Source organism: Neofelis nebulosa, chromosome 1, assembly GCF_028018385.1.
Source record: "Neofelis nebulosa isolate mNeoNeb1 chromosome 1, mNeoNeb1.pri, whole genome shotgun sequence".
Lineage (NCBI taxonomy): Eukaryota > Metazoa > Chordata > Mammalia > Carnivora > Felidae > Neofelis > Neofelis nebulosa.
This window is the reverse complement of record NC_080782.1, coordinates 124,762,883-124,783,209: the sequence shown is the minus strand read 5'-3', so window position 1 is coordinate 124,783,209 and position 20,327 is coordinate 124,762,883. Positions and strand designations below refer to the sequence as shown.

The following is a 20,327-nucleotide window of genomic DNA, read 5'->3' as shown; positions in this document are numbered from 1 at the left end:
TATTCAGTCAAATTGACAAGAGTTGAGTTCTGGCCTAAACTACTCTTCAAATTTCTACTGGTCTCTGGTCTTCATCTTTGCCCTCTCCACTATCTTCACAGAGTACCCTGAATGATTTTTCAAAGATGCGAATCTGATTCAGCATACTGAAGATTTTAAAAATTTGAGTGCTGTTAATTAGTATTTATGTTCACTCATTTAACTCAGCCATCTGGTGACTGCCTGTCCCTCTGCATTTAATTTTGAAAATCCAGGGAAATGGCCCTTAACTCCAGCTTTACCTGCAATTTCTCAGTCTTAGCTCAGGATTTTCACATATGCAATTCGGGAACCTCCATCAGCCTCAGGATTGTTTTACCTTCAGTCAAATTCGAAGTGGCGGCGGCGGTATTTTCGATGGGCTGGGTTCGCTATCTTCCGCCTCGATGACTCTCCACGGAATTACTGAGATTAAAAACAACGAAAATGGTATGGGTACCCTCGCCTGGCGCTTGCTGCCACTTGTCGGCAAATACGGAGGAAAATAATCAGAATAGTAATCAGGTCTAACTAGCGACTCCTGTGACTCGCTTCTAACGCATACCCTTATTTAAATTTTGCATCATTAAGTTCAAGGGTTGGGGGAAAGCCTTTTTGGGAAATGGGACTCGAACCTGTAAACAGGTTCTCTATCCATTTCCCGCCACAGGCGGGCTACAGGATTAGAGAACAACGACCGCCATCGGCGCGAGCAGTATACGCTCACTGAGTAGGAGGAGGGGCCTGGCGCGCGCAGAAACGGGACCTGAGAGGGGGTGGGGTGGGGGAGAACTCTCTCGCGAGAGCGGGTTTGTTCTTGCAGCCGCTCCTGCCACCTCTTACCCTCGCCGTTGCTGCGGGGGATTGTGGGAGCCTCCGCGTCCCGCTCGCTAGGAGAGAGGTATCTCTCCTTTTCCCTCTCCCTTTCCTTAAGGTAGGCGTGAAGCGGGTAAGAATCGGGGTGGGGTGGCCGGGGGCTCTCCGCGTCCGCCGGGAGGAGGCAGCGACGGCGACAGGGGCCGTGGGGAGCCGGCGGCGCGCCTTTCTTGCTCGCTCCCGCTCGCCCGCTCTGCCTCCCTCCTCGCTGCGTATGTGAGCCGCCTGATCGGCGGCCGCCATGTTAGGAGCGCAGTGGCGGCGCAACCAGCCTCCTCGGGCGGCGGAGGTGAGCGGTCTCGGGGGGAGACACGCGGCCAGCCGAGGGCGCGGGGTGCGGCAGGAGAGTCGGGGGGCCCGAAGGGCAGCAGATCGACCGAGCTTCCCGCGTCCTAGGCTTGCTGTGGGCGGGGGCGGGACGACGAGCCCGTTACACGCGGACTGCAGCGCTAAGGCGAAGGGAGGAGCGCTCGAGGCCTGAGGGACTGACTGTCCACTGGGGGCCTGCCGTTTGGGGAGAATAGTTAAAGCAGAGAAGTCTTGGAATAGGGCCAGCCCCAGATAGGTTTTTGTTTTGTTTTTCCTGTTTGCCCTTAAAAATGTGCCGCAAAATGGAGGATTTCGCAGACTCTGAAAAGCTTAGTCGTTTGAGGAGCGTTTCTTTATTCTCTTGGTTCACGGCATTCCCTGTGCTCTTCGCCCATCGCTTCATAGCGCCCTCTAAGACTCCCCTGTCCCCCGCCCACACACATGCGCGCGGGATTTTAGCTGGACCTCAGAAACAATTCCTCCCCACCCCCATCGCGTAAAAATGGCCGAAAAATGAAACGTTAACGCTTGTTTTTCCTGTTGCGTCGTGGAGAAAGCCTCCTGCAGTAGGCTGCGAGCCAAGATACTTGTTCTTGTTTAGAGAGTCACCTAATATTTCTTTCCTCTTTATTAAAATATTATCAGTCTGCGTTCTTCTAGAGAGGATCGTATGTTGTGGGACCTTCCGGTTTCCAGACAAAGGGTTTGGAGTACCGTGGTGTAGGCGCATCGTTGTTCTTTTCATTGCTAGCTTTGTGCCTTGTTCGGTGTTTTACAGGGACTTTTCCCATGTGCCATGGAATAATTCTAAATGTTTCTCCTGCTCTGTGGCCCTATTCTGTGGAATATTCCTATTGGATCAGTTACAGTTTTCTAGCCAGATATTTCTAGAACGTTTATGGCGATTCCGAAATTTCTAGTCTTCAAGCGCGCTGGAATAATGTGAGAATCGTTGATTCCCAGGTCTTAGTCATGAGATTTTGTCTTGATGATGCGTTCTGTGTGGTGACTAGAGCTTGGTTTAAAATTTTTAAGAAGTCGATAAAAGACAGTTTTCTTCCAGTTAAATTGAAACAGTTGTACTCGGCGGGAAAATTTCTATTTTAGACTATTTAAATAAAGGTTGAAAATATCCTTTGGAAAAGTCAATGGCTCAGTCATATGCGCGGTCTGTCGTCATAATTTTTCAACGGTAATACTGTCAGAAATGAAAGTAGAGATAGATTTTGTTGTTGTTGTTGTTGTTGTTGTTACATAAACTCTGTATTCCTTCTGCACTTAACCTGAATCTTTTTGCAAAGTTGAAATTGAACACAATTGAAGTACTAAATGATTGTTGTGCTTGGTTATGTAAGATTAGGAAGAGATCTTTAGCCAGATGCTGTTTGTGGTGAAGTGCTTTAAATTTACATTTCTGCCCTTGAACGTAACATTTATGTGGTTATAACATTAACGTGTGTTTTACCCAGAGAGGAAATTTTCCCTTTATCTTCACATAACTCCCTTCTCAGCTATATGTAAGTGAAGTTCCCTTTACATAGCCTTTTCAACTAATTGGAAAGGATTTAACCACTCTTGACCTGATGACTATGTACGTTAAAGGAGTCTTTAAACATACTCATTTTATTAACACTTTTAGGGAAGCATAAAGGCTAAGTAATAATACAAGTCTGCTAATGATAGGCAAACAAATTTTAACAACTGAGGAATGTAAGTAAATCGTCTTACATGACTTCAGAAATAAAATGTAATTCAAATCTTTAATTTTATGAGAGAAGATTAAAGCTCAAGGAGGTGGTGGTAATAATAGTCAAATGGGCAGTGCTGTAGGTTTATTCTAGAACACTTGCATCTTGATTGGATACATGATTCAGACTCACCTTATAATAAATAGGCTTGAAAATGGAAGGGCTACAAATGTCCATTGATGGATGAATGGATAAAGATGTGTGTGTGTGTGTGTAAAAATACACACACACACATATACACAATGGAGTATTACTTAGCAATCAAAAAGAATGAAATCTTGCCATTCGCATCTATGTGAGTGAAACTAGAGGGTATTAGGCTAAGCGAAATTAGACAAATACATGACTTCACTCGTATGAGGACTTTAAGATACAAAACAGGTAAGATACGAAACAGATGAACATAAGGGAAGGGAAGCAAAAATAATATAAAAACAAGGAAGGGGACAAAAACATAAAGACTCTTAAATATGGAGAACAAACAGAGGGTTACTGGAGGGGATGGGAGGGGGGCTAAATTGGTAAGGGGCATTAAGGAATCTACTGAAATCATTGTTGCACTACATGCTAACTTGGATGTAAATTTAAAAAATTAAGAAAAACTAAAAATAATTAAAAATAAACTTAAAAAAGTGGAAGGGCTATACTTACAGGAATTTATTCTAAGAGAATAGTATGTAAAAGATTTGTGCACATAAAGATCGCCTCAGTGACTGTCGGTTAAGCGTTTTACTTCGGCTCAGGTCGTGGTCTTGTGGTTCGTGAGTTCGAGCCCCGTATTGGGCTCTATGCTGACCTGCTTGAGATTCTGTGTCTCCCTCTCTTATCTGACCCTCCTCCCCTTGCTCACTCTCTTTCTCAAAAATAAACAAAAAATTTTTTTAAAGATTTGTGCACATAAATGTTAATCTACGCTATTAAGCTTACTAAAACTCTGAAAGATTCAACACTTAGAGATCTGCTAATTACAATGTGGCCATCAGATGGAAATCTATATAGTTTTTTAAATTTTTTTTTTCAACGTTTTTTATTTATTTTTGGGACAGAGACAGACAGAGCATGAACGGGGGAGGGGCAGAGAGAGAGGGAGACATAGAATCGGAAACAGGCTCCAGGCTCCGAGCCATCAGCCCAGAGCCTGACGCGGGGCTCGAACTCACGGACCGCGAGATCGTGACCTGGCTGAAGTCGGACGCTTAACCGACTGCGCCACCCAGGCGCCCCGGAAATCTATATAGTTTTTTAAAAGAATGTTTTAGTAAGAGTAATCATGGGAAAATGAATATAATATTACTTGGACAGAAAATAAAATTTTTGGTGGTCCCCAAAATACTTTTTTTTGGTTGTTTCTTAAAGGAATTTAGGAATAAACATAAAAATAGAGACGTACCAAAATGTGTGAGTTCTGGATGTTGGTGTTAGCTTTATGGGTGATTTATATTTCCTTCAATTTGTTTTTCTGAAATTTCCACAAGAAATTACACATATTTTTATATGGGGAGGGTGGTGAAACTTTTTTTTTGTACATGGTAGACTGCTTAAAAGACCAATACTTTGTGTTTTGTTTTTTTAGGACCTCGTGTATTTTTGAGGGGAATTAAGATAAAAGTGAGCCAGCTTCTTGAAGTCTGAAGTGCAGAGTATTCAAAAGTGACAAAAAGTAGTGTTTATTCTGTAACATACTCTGGTTATTATGTGTAGACAAATGGAGGAATCTTAAGGCATCCTTATGTAAGAATATTGTATTTCCCTCTATAGAAACTAATGGTAATTAGGTTACAATGTGAAGTGCAGCCATTAAACTATTTTAAGAATGATCAAAACCAAAGAATTGGGTAATGGTTTCTTAGATATTACTCTTAGTACATCTTTCAGTTAAAGATACTTTTTAAAAATACGTATATACTTTTTTTTAAATGCATACTTTTTTTTAGAGTTGCATTAAAACTGTCCTGCACTTGGGGCAACAGGTTCTGAGTGGACTTGACTTTGGGATGGACAGTACTGAGTTTGTTGAGGGTGGAGTGGAAGGGTTGTAGACAGTACAGGTTTGCAAGTTTCTTCATACATATATATATATATATACACACACATACACACATGGTTATTCCACGGATAACACTGCAAAGAAACAAAGCTCTGTAATTTATAATTCTTACCTATATATTGGGCCTTCTTGTTGGATCATTAAAATTAAGAGTTCTGAAATTTGTGATTTAAAAATAAAAGTTTACACGTAGAAAATCTTAGTGGATCATTAAAACTAGAACAGAGAGAAAAGCCAATGGTTTGAGAGAATTGTAGGGATGTGGCCTTTAAAAGATATTTATAAGTGGTTTTTAAAGTTTTCTAGTTTTTGACTCACTGTAGCATGTATCTATTATAAGCATAAATATAAACTTATAGTACAATAGGAGTTGTATGATAAACTGCTATGTTATCTTTCCTGGCTTAAATATAATTACTGTGGCAGATCTGAGTAGATGGAGTGCCTTTGATGTGATGCAGCTTCCTTATTATTTGCAGCTGTCTATCTTTGATGTTCTGTGCATATATAAGGCTCAAGACTTGGAAATTAAAATTTATATGAAGTAGCAATGAAATCTTAACTTTAATTTTTTTTTAATTTAATTAAATTTTTTGTTTTAGGGGCACCTGAGTGTCCCTTAAGCGTCCAACTTCTCAGGTCATGATCTCCTAGTACATGGGTTCGAGTGCAACATCGGGCTCTCTGCTGTCAACGTGGCAGCCCGCTTTAGATCCTGTCTCCCTCTCTCTCTATGCCCCTCAAAAGTAAACATTAAAAAAAATTAAAATTGTTTTAATTTAAAGAGGAGGACTGAGGCTTTTCAGTAAGGTTATGTATGGCAGGAGAGGTGTAAGGCCTTCGTTTTGAAGGATGACAGGATAATTTAAAGGTAGATTGGCATTGGAGAATGAAGGAGGAAGAGGAGGTTTAATTTGTTCACTTTAGCATCTGGTTCTTTTCTTCAGTGTTGTTTAGGTGACTACCAGTCTTTAAATCTGGTGTCATTTAAAGTTAACATCTGATTCGGTAGCAAAATTCAAACATTAATTCAAATCCAGCTTTGAGTAGGAATGAATGAGACACTAAAGTTGATGTATGAAATGGGGAGTACAGTGTATGTGAAAGGTTTATAAGCTCTTTATTGTCTTTGGGTCAGTCCTTTTGCATCTGAAGTTTTTCTCATTGGTTGTTAGGATCAGATGATGTTACATCAAAGTAGATGATTATTATGGTGCTAACCATGTGTCAGAAACCATTCTAAGTGTTTTATGTGGACTAATTTATTAAATGTTTACAGCCTTGTGAAATGGGTATTGTTTTCATTCCCATATTACGAATGAAAGCAAAACAAATGTTAAGTGACTTGTTCAAAGTCAACTATTTTGTAGTAGGACTTGCATTCAAATCAAGGTATTTGGGCTCCAAAAATCTCAGTATATACCAAATCAAAGAGTTGAACAAATGTTTGTGGAAACCAAGAAAATAGAACATAAAGAGTGGAAGGAAAAATCTTAAGAGTGCGCAATGGCAGCTTGAAAAAAACCACTCATTTTGCTTTCTCTTTTTCTTTAAGTTTGTTTATTTTGAGAGTACAAGCCAGGAAGGGGCACAGAGAGAGTCCCAAGCAGGCCCTTCGATGTCAGTACTGAGCCTTACGTGGTAGGTCAGTCTCGGGAACTGTAAGATATGACCTGTGCTGAAATCAAGAGTTGACGCTTAACCAACTGAACCACCCAGGGGCCCCTCATTTTGCATTTAAGTAGAGAAGTAATCTGAGCTAGTGTCAAAATCAAATTGAATCCAAAATGGTAGGTAAATGGAATAACTTTCTATCCTGTATTGCTTTAATCTGAAAATGTTTAGTGTGTGATTGAAAGTTGCTAAGAAAAAATTTTAAGTCTAGGAAGAAGAAAAATACTCTAACCCTGATTAGGAATCCCTCCTGATTAACATGTTTTCTATTTTAGCAGCTGAAGGCACTTTGCAACAAACACTTTTATCATTAGCCTAAGGATCAAGAAGTGGGCTAGAAGTTGAATCCAGGTCTGTAAAATGGATTAAGAATGATAATCATAAAGGATCTTTAAAAGGTTAATACTGGTTTTCCAACCTTCTCAGCACTACATTTTATAATGTTTTGTTTTTCCCCTGTTGTATGAGGCACATGCTGCTTTACCCAAAATGAAATGAATAGAGCTATTACTTTATTTCCTAAGAATTTTACTATTCATTTTATTTTTTAAAAACCTTTAGGGGCGCCTGGGTGGCGCAGTCGGTTAAGCGTCCGACTTCAGCCAGGTCACGATCTCGCGGTCTGTGAGTTCGAGCCCCGTGTCAGGCTCTGGGCTGATGGCTCGGAGCCTGGAGCCTGTTTCCGATTCTGTGTCTCCCTCTCTCTCTGCCCCTCCCCCGTTCATGCTCTGTCTCTCTCTGTCCCAAAAATAAATAAAAAACGTTGAAAAAAAAAAATTAAAAAAAAAAAAAAAAACCCTTTAAAAAGTTACTCAAAGGTAAGCCATACTAAAGTGAGATTGTGGCACTGAAGAGCCACAGATTAAAGTATAAGGTTTTAAGTGGTTTTAAGCTCTCTATATAAAAGATTGAATGGTTCCTCAGATACTAAAATATATTACTATATATATATTAATTTTAAGTATGTTCTACACCCAGTGTCAGGTTTGAACTCATGACTGTGCCATCAAGAATTCCATGCACTACTGACTGGGGCGGCCGGGTGCCCCTAAAATCCATTTATTTATTTTTATGGTTTGTTTATTTTGAGAGGGGGGGGAAACATGAGTCAGGTAGGGGCAGAGACAAGGACAGGAAGAGAATCTCAAACAGGCTCCCCGCTGTCAGCTTGGAGCTTGATATTAGGCTGGAACTCATGAACCATGAGATCATGACCTGAGCCAAAATCAGACACTTAACTGACTGAGCCACCCAGGTGCCCCCATTTTTTAAAAATCAAACCCTTAAATGAAATACAAATTAGAAAATTTATTAAGAAAGTATATAGAGATGTGAACTAACATTAAAATGAAAATTTACTAACTTTGAAATGGAAACTGTTAGTGAATTATAAGGCCATTATAAGATTAATAACATGAGAAACTTCTAAATATGGAATCATTAACCTAACTCTATACTATAATTGGAAATGAGTCAGGTGCTTGGTTTAAAAATTCTGACCACAGGAATCCATGCTTCTGTGTGATTGATGACAAAAATTAAGCAGCTGTCTTTCCAAATAATGCTTCTTTGAAATTACTAATAGTGAACTATCCCTGCCATCTATCTATTGGTGACATGATTAGGATATTTTTGCTGTGTTGGTGGTGTTGGTTGCTAGCTTAAACGTTATTTGGTGTATTTCACATGAATAATTTAACAAATCACAAGGGTGTTTCCTTCCATAGAAGAAAATTTCTTACATCCCTTTCGTGTTTTTAATTCAGAAGGGGAAAAATACTACAAGAAGGTACAGTTTTCTAGCTGTTGCTTATAAGTTTTTATAGGATTAAAGGTTTAAAATAATGCCAATATAAAGGTTTTCTTTTCCTGAGTATTTCTACAAACTTTTAGGATTATACATGTGTTAAAATTAGTTGTTTTTAAGAAGTGATTATTGCACAGAATTGAGAATATAGCTAAACTTCCATATGGTAGTAGTTAGATATCTTTAAAAGAGCATTTAAAATTTTTGAATTTAGAAGCTGAAGGCTTTTTTCTATGTTTTAAAGAACTGAAGACCCCTTATGCTCATTTTAGTAACCCTGCAAAATAACCCTCTGAATGAATAATAGGACTAATAAGAAATTGTTATTTTACTTAGGAAATCTAGATGTGGAACAACCATTTGCTTCCCTTCACCCTGAACTAAAGTAAATCTAATGAAGATGGTTATTCATTGAAGGGGGACAGTTGAATGTTACTAACTGAAACTTCTTAACCATACATACAGCTCTTTGTTCAGATGTTGAACATGAAGTTAACATTTTTAGTAACATTTACACTTAGATCATGAACTAGGTTTAAACATTCTAGCTTAATTATTTAAATTATTGATTATTTTATTTAAATCAGGTTTCCTGATTTTAGGGTAGAGGTACTGCCCTTTTTTGGGAGTGAAAGGTTTTTTGCATTGATGGGCATTGAGATTTTAAATGGACATACTGGATTTTGACATCACATTCTAGATTAGTTATCTCAAACTACTTTGAACTTTATTAACCTTTACTGTAGCATACTATGAAAAGGTCATTTTGTAATTATGGGGAAAAGACATAACAGTACAATAAGCTAACCTTTTAAAAAAAACTTAATTTAGTAAACATCTCAGTGTTGTGCTGACTTTAGTAGGCAGTAGGTCTTGCTTAAATTTAAATTAGCCTTTTAAAATGAATTGTCTTTTTATTACCACTGACCACAAAGATAGTAAAGGAACTTTTTTCATAAGTGCTCTTTGAACAGTGCTGTCATGTCTGATTTCTCTCAGTTTCTTTGTTCTAATTTAAAAAAAATAAGAATTTCACTCAAAAGTCTGACTTAAGTCACTTTTCACTTATAATGTCTCATGTCCTTGTGTGGGGCTACATTTAAGTTCAAACTCTGAATCTCAAAAATATTAAGGTTATTCTTACGAGATTACAAGTTGTCATGGGATTTACATTGTTTGTCTTGCTCTTTTTCTGAGTTTTTCTGACATCCATTTTCTGTTTTGTCTTAAGGTTATCTTTTACCTTCTCTTGTTTCCTTTTTGCAGATCTACCCCTTTCATACATGCTACAAAGAAAAGTAATTGAGATATTTGTAATCTAACAACCATTTCTTTAAAGTGTGATCAATTAAATTTTTACACATTCACTAATACTATTGTATAATTTCCCTAAGGGAAAGGAATAGTTCTTTAAAACAAACAAACAAAAAAAACAACTGGTTTTTCTTTATTATGCAGCTTTGGCTGTAACATGTACAGCAAATTAGTAGTAATGTTGATGCTTTGAAATACTGATTTTGAAAAACCCTCTAATGGTTTTGACCTTTTAAGAGAAAGTATACGTGAAAATTTAGAGGGTCCTAAATGTTTACACGGTATTTCAACTGCCATCCTGTGTGGCGTTTATCAGACATACCAAAGAAACTCATCCAAAAAAGTCTACTTACTCTTGTCTTTATTTTTTTATTCTTAAAGCAGAAGTAGTTTACATTGTAGATCTCATCAAGAACTAGTTTCTTTAGTATCTTTTCTCAATTTCATCTTTCTTGGTGTGCAAAAACATCTTCTGTAATTCCAGTCACCTCTGATAGCATTTGTGTCTTTTTAACTTTGTTACATCTTTTTGTAAAATATAAGTCTTGCCTGCAACTTTTTTTTTATACTTCCTCTACCACTGTTATGTCCAGTGTTTCCTTGCTTTATTGGGTCATTGGTGGAATTGGTCCCATAATAGACTTGTAACTATTGAATATTGCCCAGTTTTTAATGTAATAAAGTTTAATAATATTAAACCACCATTGCTTAGGTGTATGGGTGATCAAATGTGTGAAACTTAACAGAGCAATGCTTCTTAATAGAATTATGTGGCAAACAACTTAAGAGTTAATCTCTGTATATAGTTGTGATTAGAGATAATTGTTTCATCAAGAACAATTGTTACGTACATTGTTTGATATTTAATGAGAATCATTTGTAAATGCTTTGCAAATTCCTCTGTAACAATTTCTGAGATAAAATAATGATTTAAGGAAGATAATGAAAGTAATTTCATCCAGAAACATGTCTTGGGGGATTGTATTCAGAATTTAAAATTTCCAGGTGATTGAGCTGTTCTTGTGAAAAGTTAACAAATCTATATAAGCACAATATCATTTTCATTTTTATCTGTTTTGAGCTCTGGAGGTTCTGTAGCCCTGAATATTAAATGAGCTTTGATGGATGCTAACTTAGGGGGGAATTTCACTTCTTTAAATCACCTGTACTTCCTGTACCTGGGTTTTTTCTTGGGAGTTCTCCTATTTCTACATTGACCATACTTAGTTCTCCTTACTTTTTTAAGATTAGAAATGAAATATGCACTGCCTGTTATAGGATGGACATTAAGGAAGGCAGTTAGTTATATGGCTTAAATTTGTGCAGAAATCCTTAAAGTAGGAAGTCACTTATTTTCCTTCACATCTGTCTTTACCTCAGATTGATTTTGCTGCATAAAAGTCTCAACTATTATGTTTGGTCTTAGATCTTATACTAGGTACTTGACACCTAAGCTTCATTTACTTGTGATTTTACTTGGTTCTTTCTGATAGTAATAAATAGGTCTCATTTTCTAAAGCAGAATACAACTGATTCATCTTTGACTTGCGGACCTTGGTTTTTTGTTTTTTAGTCTTTTCCTGAAACTTAAAACATCATACTATAGGGTGTATTTTTATTCTTCCAAAAGAAGAGACCCATCTATATTTTTATTTGAAATTTTGATGTGCTCAGACATCTAATCCTTCAATTGAAATGTTTTTAAATTCAGTATGAAATTCCCTTTAATAAACTTTAGCATGAAAGACTACTTTTTAAATATCTATATGCAGGCTCTGCATACATCTGGAATCTGTTTAAGATATGTAATAAATTCCTTGTAAGTTTGAGATCTTAAATGTTTTTTTTTTAATCAACATGATGCATAAGTTTTTTTTCTAAAAAAAACAGCATCTACTTAAAGGGATTTATGACTAAAACTGCTTATTTTTCTACAGAGTTGTCTGCTGGTTCTCAGCTTGAAGAAGATTCTACAGTCCTTATTGATCCTTTTTCTTGGCGTTACCATTTTTTGAAGCAAAGTTAACCTAGTTTGCTAGTTTGAGCTTTCTTTTTGGCCATCTTTAAAAAAAATTTTTTAAGTCTATAAACTAGACAAGAGATAGTTCTACAATGTCCAAGTCATTCCAGCAGTCATCTCTCGGTAGGGACTCACAGGGTCATGGGCGTGACCTGTCTGCAGCAGGAATAGGCCTTCTTGCTGCTGCTACCCAGTCTTTAAGTATGCCAGCATCTCTTGGAAGGATGAACCAGGGTACTGCACGCCTTGCTAGTTTAATGAATCTTGGAATGAGTTCTTCATTGAATCAACAAGGAGCTCATAGTGCACTGTCTTCTGCTAGTACTTCTTCCCATAATTTGCAGTCTATATTTAACATTGGAAGTAGAGGTCCACTCCCTTTGTCTTCTCAACACCGTGGAGATGCAGACCAGGCCAGTAACATTTTGGCCAGCTTTGGTCTGTCTGCTAGAGACTTAGATGAACTGAGTCGTTATCCAGAGGACAAGATTACTCCTGAGAATTTGCCCCAAATCCTTCTACAGCTTAAAAGGAGGAGAACTGAAGAAGGCCCTACATTGAGTTATGGTAGAGATGGCAGATCTGCTACACGGGAACCACCATACAGAGTACCTAGGGATGATTGGGAAGAAAAAAGGCACTTTAGAAGAGATAGTTTTGATGATCGTGGTCCTAGTCTCAACCCAGTGCTTGATTATGACCATGGAAGTCGTTCTCAAGAATCTGGTTATTATGACAGAATGGATTATGAAGATGACAGATTAAGAGATGGAGAAAGGTGTAGGGATGATTCTTTTTTTGGTGAGACCTCGCATAACTATCATAAATTTGACAGTGAGTATGAGAGAATGGGACGTGGTCCTGGCCCCTTACAAGAGAGATCTCTCTTTGAGAAAAAGAGGGGCGCTCCTCCAAGTAGCAATATTGAAGACTTCCATGGACTCTTACCGAAGGGTTATCCCCATCTGTGCTCTATATGTGATTTGCCAGTTCATTCTAATAAGGTGAGTTAATGCAACAGATACTTCTAATTTCTTTTACATTGTAGTGCCTATTCTGTATTTACCTATATCTTTTACTCTAATTCTGTAGTCTGGTGACACTGAGTTGATCGAGAATTTTTATACTTTTGAGAACACTTTATTTGGAAAGTAATTGTTTTTGAGCATTAAACCAGGGCTTTACATTAATACAATCTGCCTAGATAACTTCTGGCCACAAAGCTGTCATCCACTGGAATTATCTTGTTGGTTTTTGGCATCAATATGTTCTTCTTAATCATATATTTAAGCAGGTTTTTTGTCTGCTTTGTTGAATTGTTTTAAGTATTTTTATTTTTTTTGCAGTCAATGTGCTCTGCCATTCAGGATGCTAGATTTCAGCTCTCCATCTGTCTTGATTGCTGATTTGTATGTAGTAAAGATGTATTCTTGAACAATTCTCTTTTTTTCCTTATCTGTGGCTACAGGGAAAGAGTTAATGTAGAGCCCTGGTGTTTGTTTCAGTATGTTTCATATTTTAGATTAGTTCATTCTTCTTTTTTAATTTCCCTTTAACCCAAACTCTCATACTATGACTGAAATTTTTCATCATTTTTTTTCTCCTTTTCCACAACTTTCTTAAACATGCTTCAAAACTCACTTTTTATTATCCCATGTTGCATCTGTCCCTTTAGAGACTTGGAAAAATCAACTACTGCAGTATCCTGCTCTATGTTCCTCATAAGCATATTCTTTTTCTGACTAGGCTTAGACTTCTGGTTTAGTCATTTGAGCAATAAAAAAATATATATATGTATATATATATATATCTAATTCTCCTTTGCTTTAATTATCACATCCAGCAAAATGGGAGCTTTTTCAAAATGCCCTTTTAAATATGTTGTCCTTTCTCTTTGAATGTTTTCAATATTCCTCATTCTCACCGAGGTTTTTTTTTTCGATATACAGTGCAGTTGACTTAAAAGTCAACAATTTAGCACTCCACTAGCTTGATCTATGATCTCTGACCGTCCATATTTCCTGATGTGCTGTATAGTTACTCTGCTTCACATGTTGCTACCATGAAATTGATTTGATGATTACGATGACAGGGTTTTTTCTTTACAGTAACATCTGGAAGGGTCATTTCCTTCTCATATGTATCCCTTTAAAATGCATTTTTTAGTGACTTGATTTTTGAGTAAACTAAATCACAGATCATGAGTGATTTTGTTTTTAATATTCTATTTAAAAGTGTTACCAGTCATTCCCTTTTCTGTATTTGGATCTCAGTATTTTTGCCTCAGATAATTAAGAGACGTACTATATTTGAATTTACAGAGTACTTTAAAAAATATCTTTAAGAAGTTAATTCTTAGGTAAATGTATGTATTTCTATAATACAGAAGTCTTTCCTATTAATGTATAAAGTACAACACAAAGAACATTTTAGTCTGCAAATAAAATAAATTAACATCGAATGCTAAATTTAAATTCATAGATTAATTTTCATTGAAGACCTAGAACCCCTTCAAAAAAAGTTAGGAAATTTATTTGATAGGTGTCTTTAGTGTTGTCTTGTTTCAAATACGTTGAATAAAGTTTTCACCCTGGTGGGAGTTGATTTAATGAAATGGTCCACAAAACTTTGGTGACTCCGTTTTTTCTGTTACTTGTTGCCTTTTGCAGAAATAGCAATATGATCATTGTTCTCAGATAGGATCTCTAAATTCCAAGGAAAATAGCTAGTTACAGTGTCTCAAATGACAGTGTTTATAAAGGACTTAAAATCTTAGCTAATGGAGTCATCATACATCAAGAGCTGTTTCTGGAGATCTCCTTATTCTGACTTTGAGCAGTAATTTGCCTTTGTTGCTTGCACATAGAAAAAACAGTAAAGTGACAAATGCACTACAAGAAACTACAAGAGGGCTTTAATGAGAGAAAAGTTTCTGTTACTATATGTGATTACTCTTTTCTCCAAATTTTGCTGCTTTTTAGTTACTGAAAACAATATTATTAACAAATAACTATAGTTAAATGGATCTAAATTAACAAAAGAACATCTTGAAAATATCTGATGAAACTTTGGATTCAAGAGTAAGATACCCTAACTAGTGCAAGAGGTATTTTTAATTTGTAAAAAATGCTTAGGCCCTAGCTAGTTTTGGTATTCTGTCACAATATTGGGAACATTTAAGAATTACTTGAGGCTCTTTGATTGATTGATTGATTGATTGATTGATTTACAAAATTTGTATTTGTAAATTGAACCAATTTTAAGAATTTTAAGCATTTGGGTTCTCTTAATGTATTCTAGTTTCCTTAACATAGCTGATGTTTTCTGGGTATCTGCATTATTGAAAAAATTACTTGCCTTTAGTTGTGGTCCTTTCTCATTTCGATGACTTGAGAGAAAATTCCTGTGGTGAAAGTAGATAATGAAAATTTTTTAACATTTCATCCTGCTCTCTGGTATTGCTGCATAACTTGGAAAATCTGTTCTTTTCACTTAGTGGTAATAGTAAATAGCTTACATGATCAAAACTTCATCTTACTGTGTGAAATAAACTTTTAGGTTTAAAACTTGATCTAATTTGTCATCATTTGATATTTTAAATGACTTTCAGTGATGGTGTTGCTTTTATTTCTTTCTAGGTCAGTTTAGAATGTCAAGTAGCTTTTCTACACAACCTCAAAGTTCCCTCATATTCCTTTCACTTAAAGAAAAGTACCCATTACAGCCTTTTCACTGTCTTGTCACTTGAGTTCACATTTTTCCTTTTAGTATTATTCTAGAAGCCCTTAAATTATTCTTTATTCTGCCATTCCAGAAGTGCTTCTCCAAATTATCCTTTCTTTGTATAATTTAGTTATCTCAAAGACATCAAGGCAAGTATAGTTTTCCTACAGAACTTCTGCATTCAAAAAGAGAATCCTTTTTCTTTATTAATCTGATGTGAAAATTACCTCAATGTAGAATCCAAGGATACAGGTTTTTTAAAAAACAATTTCGCCTCTTAACCCTCACCTTAAACCAAAGATGGGGTGGCATAGTGCAGGTTAGGAATGGGTGGGTTTGGGAGGTACCTAAGGCTTCTTTGATCTTGGCCTGGCTTCTAGTACTTTGAAAGACCAACCACAATTTACCATAAATTTGAACATTTAAAGAGCATAGACGATTCGATATAAATAGTTTTCTGTTCAACTGCATACCCTTTCCATCTCCTGAGAATTAGAAGTGTGCCTAATACGGTAACTATTACTCCTCTCCCAGTACACTATTTCTCAAGGACATTTTAAATAAAATCTGAATATTTTTAGTCCAGAAAATTCTAAGTTATTTGTTTAATCCCTCTTCTGAATTGGGTGAACTTTACTTATGGTGCCTCTTGCTTCCAGCCATTTTTAAAGTGTCCTCCAATAATTCAGTAGTCTGTTGTTTTGCAAGTACAAATTTTTTATATCCCAAATAACTGGTGGTGGAGCCAGCTGGAGAGATTTCTTCAAGTTCCTTAGCTATTAGACATGATTTTTAAGAAACAATCTAGCTTGTAGAGATAGTGACCATACTTGTTTCATGGGATTTTAGTTAATGCTATTAGGGAAGAGGAAGTATGTAGACAGTTGTAATAGACATTTTTTTTTTTTTTTTAAAGAAATACCATTCTGAAGCTTTCCAAGATCGTATGTCTTGTAATTTTGTTTCTTGTTTTAGTTCAGCTCTAAGTGATACCCCCTTTTAAAAACATTGCCTGTGTTTTTATGTTCCAAATGTAATGTGTTAGGTAGTGTGGATATTACAAAATTGCCTCACTTTGTGGGAATTTATGAAACAATACTTATAAAGCAGGAATTCTAAAATAAGATAGGTTTTAGTACACTTTTTTCTTTTTTGAGCACTTCTTATGTGCCTGGCAATGTTCTGATAAGCAGTTTACTTTTATTAATTTACTCATTTTTCACAAAATTCTAAAAGAATATTGAATCCTAGCAAATTTCAATAACATGTACCAAGGATTCATATCTACTAAGTGACACCTTGATAATGGACCCTAGGCAGTCTGGCGTCAGAGTCTACTTCTCTTAACTCTCCTTGTCTAAAATGTTGATCATTTATATGTGGATTTATAACTAAAGAAAGTTTATTTGCTTAAAATAGGAAAAAAGTTAATCCCTTAAATTCAAAATTACCACAGAGGAGTACAAATACTAAAGAACATAATGTCTCCCTCTGTAAAATTTGGAAACAGACATTCCTGAAATTTGCTTCTTTACTTTTGGGAAATAAAATAGCAGCTTAGTTTTTTTTATAAACGGGGTTTTTTTGTTTTGTTTTTTTGGAAAAGCCATTCCTGTTGAATCTTACCTTTTTATGGCTGTAATACACTTGGAAAATGCCTCAAGTCTGGATTAAATGAAATATTCTATTTTTAACTAATTGTTCACATACCATTTCTAGAAAAGTAGAAGCATGGATATTTTATCATATTTAGAGTTTTATAAAGGCAGTTATATATATAATCCAGTTTGATCCACAGCAAAGATTAGACTGTCTAGCTGATGTCAAGGTCAGTTATTCTTGATCTTTATTAACTCTGTCTTTTCCCTGTCAGGTCTGTTAGTATGTTAACTAAGTTATCCAGTTTTTCCAAGAATGTGCATGGCGTATTTGAGGGCAGGATCAAGCTGCAAGGATTAAGAGAAATGGTTTTAAATTAATTAACTGTGACTAATGAATGGTCACATGTTTCTACAGCCTATGATACTGCAAATAGATTAACTTTCTAGAATTTGAATGGTTCAAATGAAAATATTTTAGCTTTATTTTTGTTAATTCTACTAATTTACTTTACTGCAGGAGTGGAGTCAACATATCAATGGAGCAAGTCACAGTCGTCGATGCCAGCTTCTTCTTGAAATGTAGGAGTTTGAAATACCTTTAAAGCATCCATACCGTGAATCAGAAACAGCCATTGATTGGTTTTGGGAATTCATCATTTGCTTGTAATATCCACATTGTTATCACTGCATAGTTGATACTGACCAGGCATTACTAATTAAAAACAAAATGTTTAGATCTGGAATCTCATTTGAAATATTAGGTGCAGTGATAGTGGTATTTTATTATTTAATACTACTTGTAGGGCAAATAAACATTGGTTCTTTTCTACAAATTGAAAGAATTTAAAATAGACTTAAAGATGGGCTTGGATTTGTACAATAGACTTAAACATTTTCAATAACCATGATACATGCTCTAAAAATACAGAGTATAAAAGGGGAAACGTCATTAGAAATCACAAGTTAGTTGTCAAACAAAATCCTTCAAGATGTATTTTTTGCTTTTGACTTACCTTTGGTTATGATTTAAGCTGCTGGAATGGAATTGGATTCCTAAAGAATCTCCCTGCCTAAACAGCACACATAGCCATTCTTCACTAGAGTGCCAGTTTTCACATATGTTAGCTCTGTTGGGTTTTCTTTTCTTTTGTAGTGCCACAGCTCACCTCTATAGTGGATACTGGTATTTAATATTGGAGAAGGAAAATCTGTGGTCGGTTCTCATTTCCCTGTAAATGCACATTTCCAATTCTCCATGCAGCGTTTTCCCTACTTACGACTTACCAAATAGATTAAAAAATTAAACTTCAACATATATTACCTACTTTTGCAATACTGAACAAGTTTATTCTTGTTCATTTGGATTAATTTGATGTTTTTGGAAATATCTATGATGTTGTAAACTGTGATATTTCTAACACTTAGACTCTCATTAACTCTACTAATAAAAAATCTCTTGTTTTAAAGGCCAAACAAGGCTATTTGTGAAAAGAACAGTTTTATTTTAAAGTTAATTTTCTGGTCTCTTTAAAGCTACCCCGAATGGAATCCTGACAATGATACAGGACACACAATGTAAGTTAAAATTTTTAAGCTGTTGTTTGTAAAGGAGATCATTATAAGGAATTCAGGTTAAACTTTCAAAATTTATAAACAAAAAATATTTCATGAATATCTCTATCGAATATGAGAGTTTGGTAAAAGTCACTGGGTAAAAGATTCTTTAGAAACTATATTATGCTAGTAATTTTTATTGTTATTTTTGTAGCTTTTTCCCCAGTTACTTCACATAAAAATGCCTACAAAGATTGGAATTACAATCATAAAAGGGGTGTTTTAACAATAAATCTTAATTACTTCTGATGGACCTCTTTGTCATTTTTTATATTTTATGTCTCACATTACTAGGGGTGATCCATTCATGTTGCAGCAATCAACAAACCCAGCACCAGGAATTCTGGGACCTCCACCCCCCTCATTTCATCTTGGGGGACCAGCAGTTGGACCAAGAGGAAATCTGGGTGATTATAAAATTTGTTACCTTTCCCTAAGAACTTTGACCATAAAAATTAAATGTAGTGATTAGAGGCAAAAGAAGGCTCATTGAAATGTTACTAGAAAATAGCATCACATTAAAAGACATGGTTCTCCTGGTATTTTTGATAAACTCTGGTTTGTGTTGAAAGATGGTCAGTTTTCATATTTATTATAAGACTAAAAAAAGTAACTTTTTCTCCATAAAGGTGCTGGGAATGGAAACCTGCAAGGACCAAGACACATGCAGAAAGGCAGAGTGGTCAGTAATACAGCTTTTGATTTTACTTTATTTGCTGTTTGGGGAAATGTGATTTAACTTTTTTCCCCCCCTTGAGAGAGAGAGAGCCTGAGTGTACACATGGGGGAGGGGCAGAGGGAGAGAGAATCCTTAAGCAGGCTCCACAATCAGTGCAGAGGCTCCATCTCACAACTGTGAGATCATGATCTGAGCCGAAAATCAAGAATTAGACAACCCAGCCACCAGGCACTCCCCCCCCCCCTTTTTTTTTTTACTTAATTTTCAAATCCTTGTGAATTGAATCTGTGTTGTAATCCTTTATTATAGGGAGACTGCTATAATTTGAAAATAATCAGCCTTTTATATGACTTTGATAAACGTTTTCATTTTCATATACCCATACTATAGAGATTACACCTTGAGTGTAACAAATTTTGCTATCCAGTTAAGCACATAGTATTCTTTTTTAAAACCAGTCCAGAGTCTGTTTTCTGAATCTTCAAGATATACTCCAGTGAATCTGATTTCCTGTGTAGTTACAAAATTCTCTAGAATGTTATGAGTTGTTTTAAATCTATTCTGGTTAGACTATGAAAGTCCTTTTGTCTTGGTTCTAAAGAGACCTCTTGACTTGATTTTTTTCCCTAATGGATAGGAAACCAGCCGTGTTGTTCATATCATGGATTTTCAGCGAGGGAAAAACTTGAGATATCAACTATTACAGTTGGTAGAACCATTTGGAGTCATTTCAAATCATCTGATTCTAAATAAAATTAATGAGGTATGAGTTGAAATCAGTGCCGTATTCATTACTAATATACTTCTTGAAGGGTTTTTTTATGATTTTTTTATTTGAAAAAGAGCTCCATGTATTCTTAAATCATTAACATGGAATGTGATAGAGAAAAAAGCAAA

General features: G+C 35.9%; 2 protein-coding genes across 9 annotated transcripts in view; one reads left to right on the top strand and one right to left on the bottom strand.

The window, feature by feature from the left end:
• Nucleotides 1–753, bottom strand: part of SIL1 (SIL1 nucleotide exchange factor) — a 308,739-nt gene extending 307,986 nt beyond the window's left edge. The window contains exons 1-2 of the mRNA XM_058713869.1: nucleotides 654–753; nucleotides 359–444 (exon numbers count right to left, since the gene is read on the bottom strand). The gene's annotated coding sequence lies outside the window, so the exon portion shown is untranslated. The remainder of the gene's footprint in view (nucleotides 1–358; nucleotides 445–653) is intronic.
• The window catches only part of MATR3 (matrin 3), a 29,582-nt gene continuing 9,704 nt past the window's right edge, over nucleotides 450–20,327 (top strand). Inside the window, exons 1-8 of one of the 8 annotated variants that reach the window (XM_058701207.1) lie at nucleotides 827–952; nucleotides 6,948–7,023; nucleotides 11,731–12,817; nucleotides 17,655–17,716; nucleotides 18,671–18,712; nucleotides 19,046–19,158; nucleotides 19,381–19,433; nucleotides 20,068–20,193. In XM_058701207.1, coding sequence (XP_058557190.1) covers nucleotides 11,906–12,817; nucleotides 17,655–17,716; nucleotides 18,671–18,712; nucleotides 19,046–19,158; nucleotides 19,381–19,433; nucleotides 20,068–20,193 — 1,308 coding nt within the window. In that variant the 5' untranslated portion in view covers nucleotides 827–952; nucleotides 6,948–7,023; nucleotides 11,731–11,905. Of the gene's footprint in view, nucleotides 469–748; nucleotides 953–1,049; nucleotides 1,184–6,947; nucleotides 7,071–11,730; nucleotides 12,818–17,654; nucleotides 17,717–18,670; nucleotides 18,713–19,045; nucleotides 19,159–19,380; nucleotides 19,434–20,067; nucleotides 20,194–20,327 lie in introns of those variants that run through there. The other 7 variants (XM_058700578.1, XM_058701978.1, XM_058702682.1 and 4 more) reach the window with 7 other exon arrangements.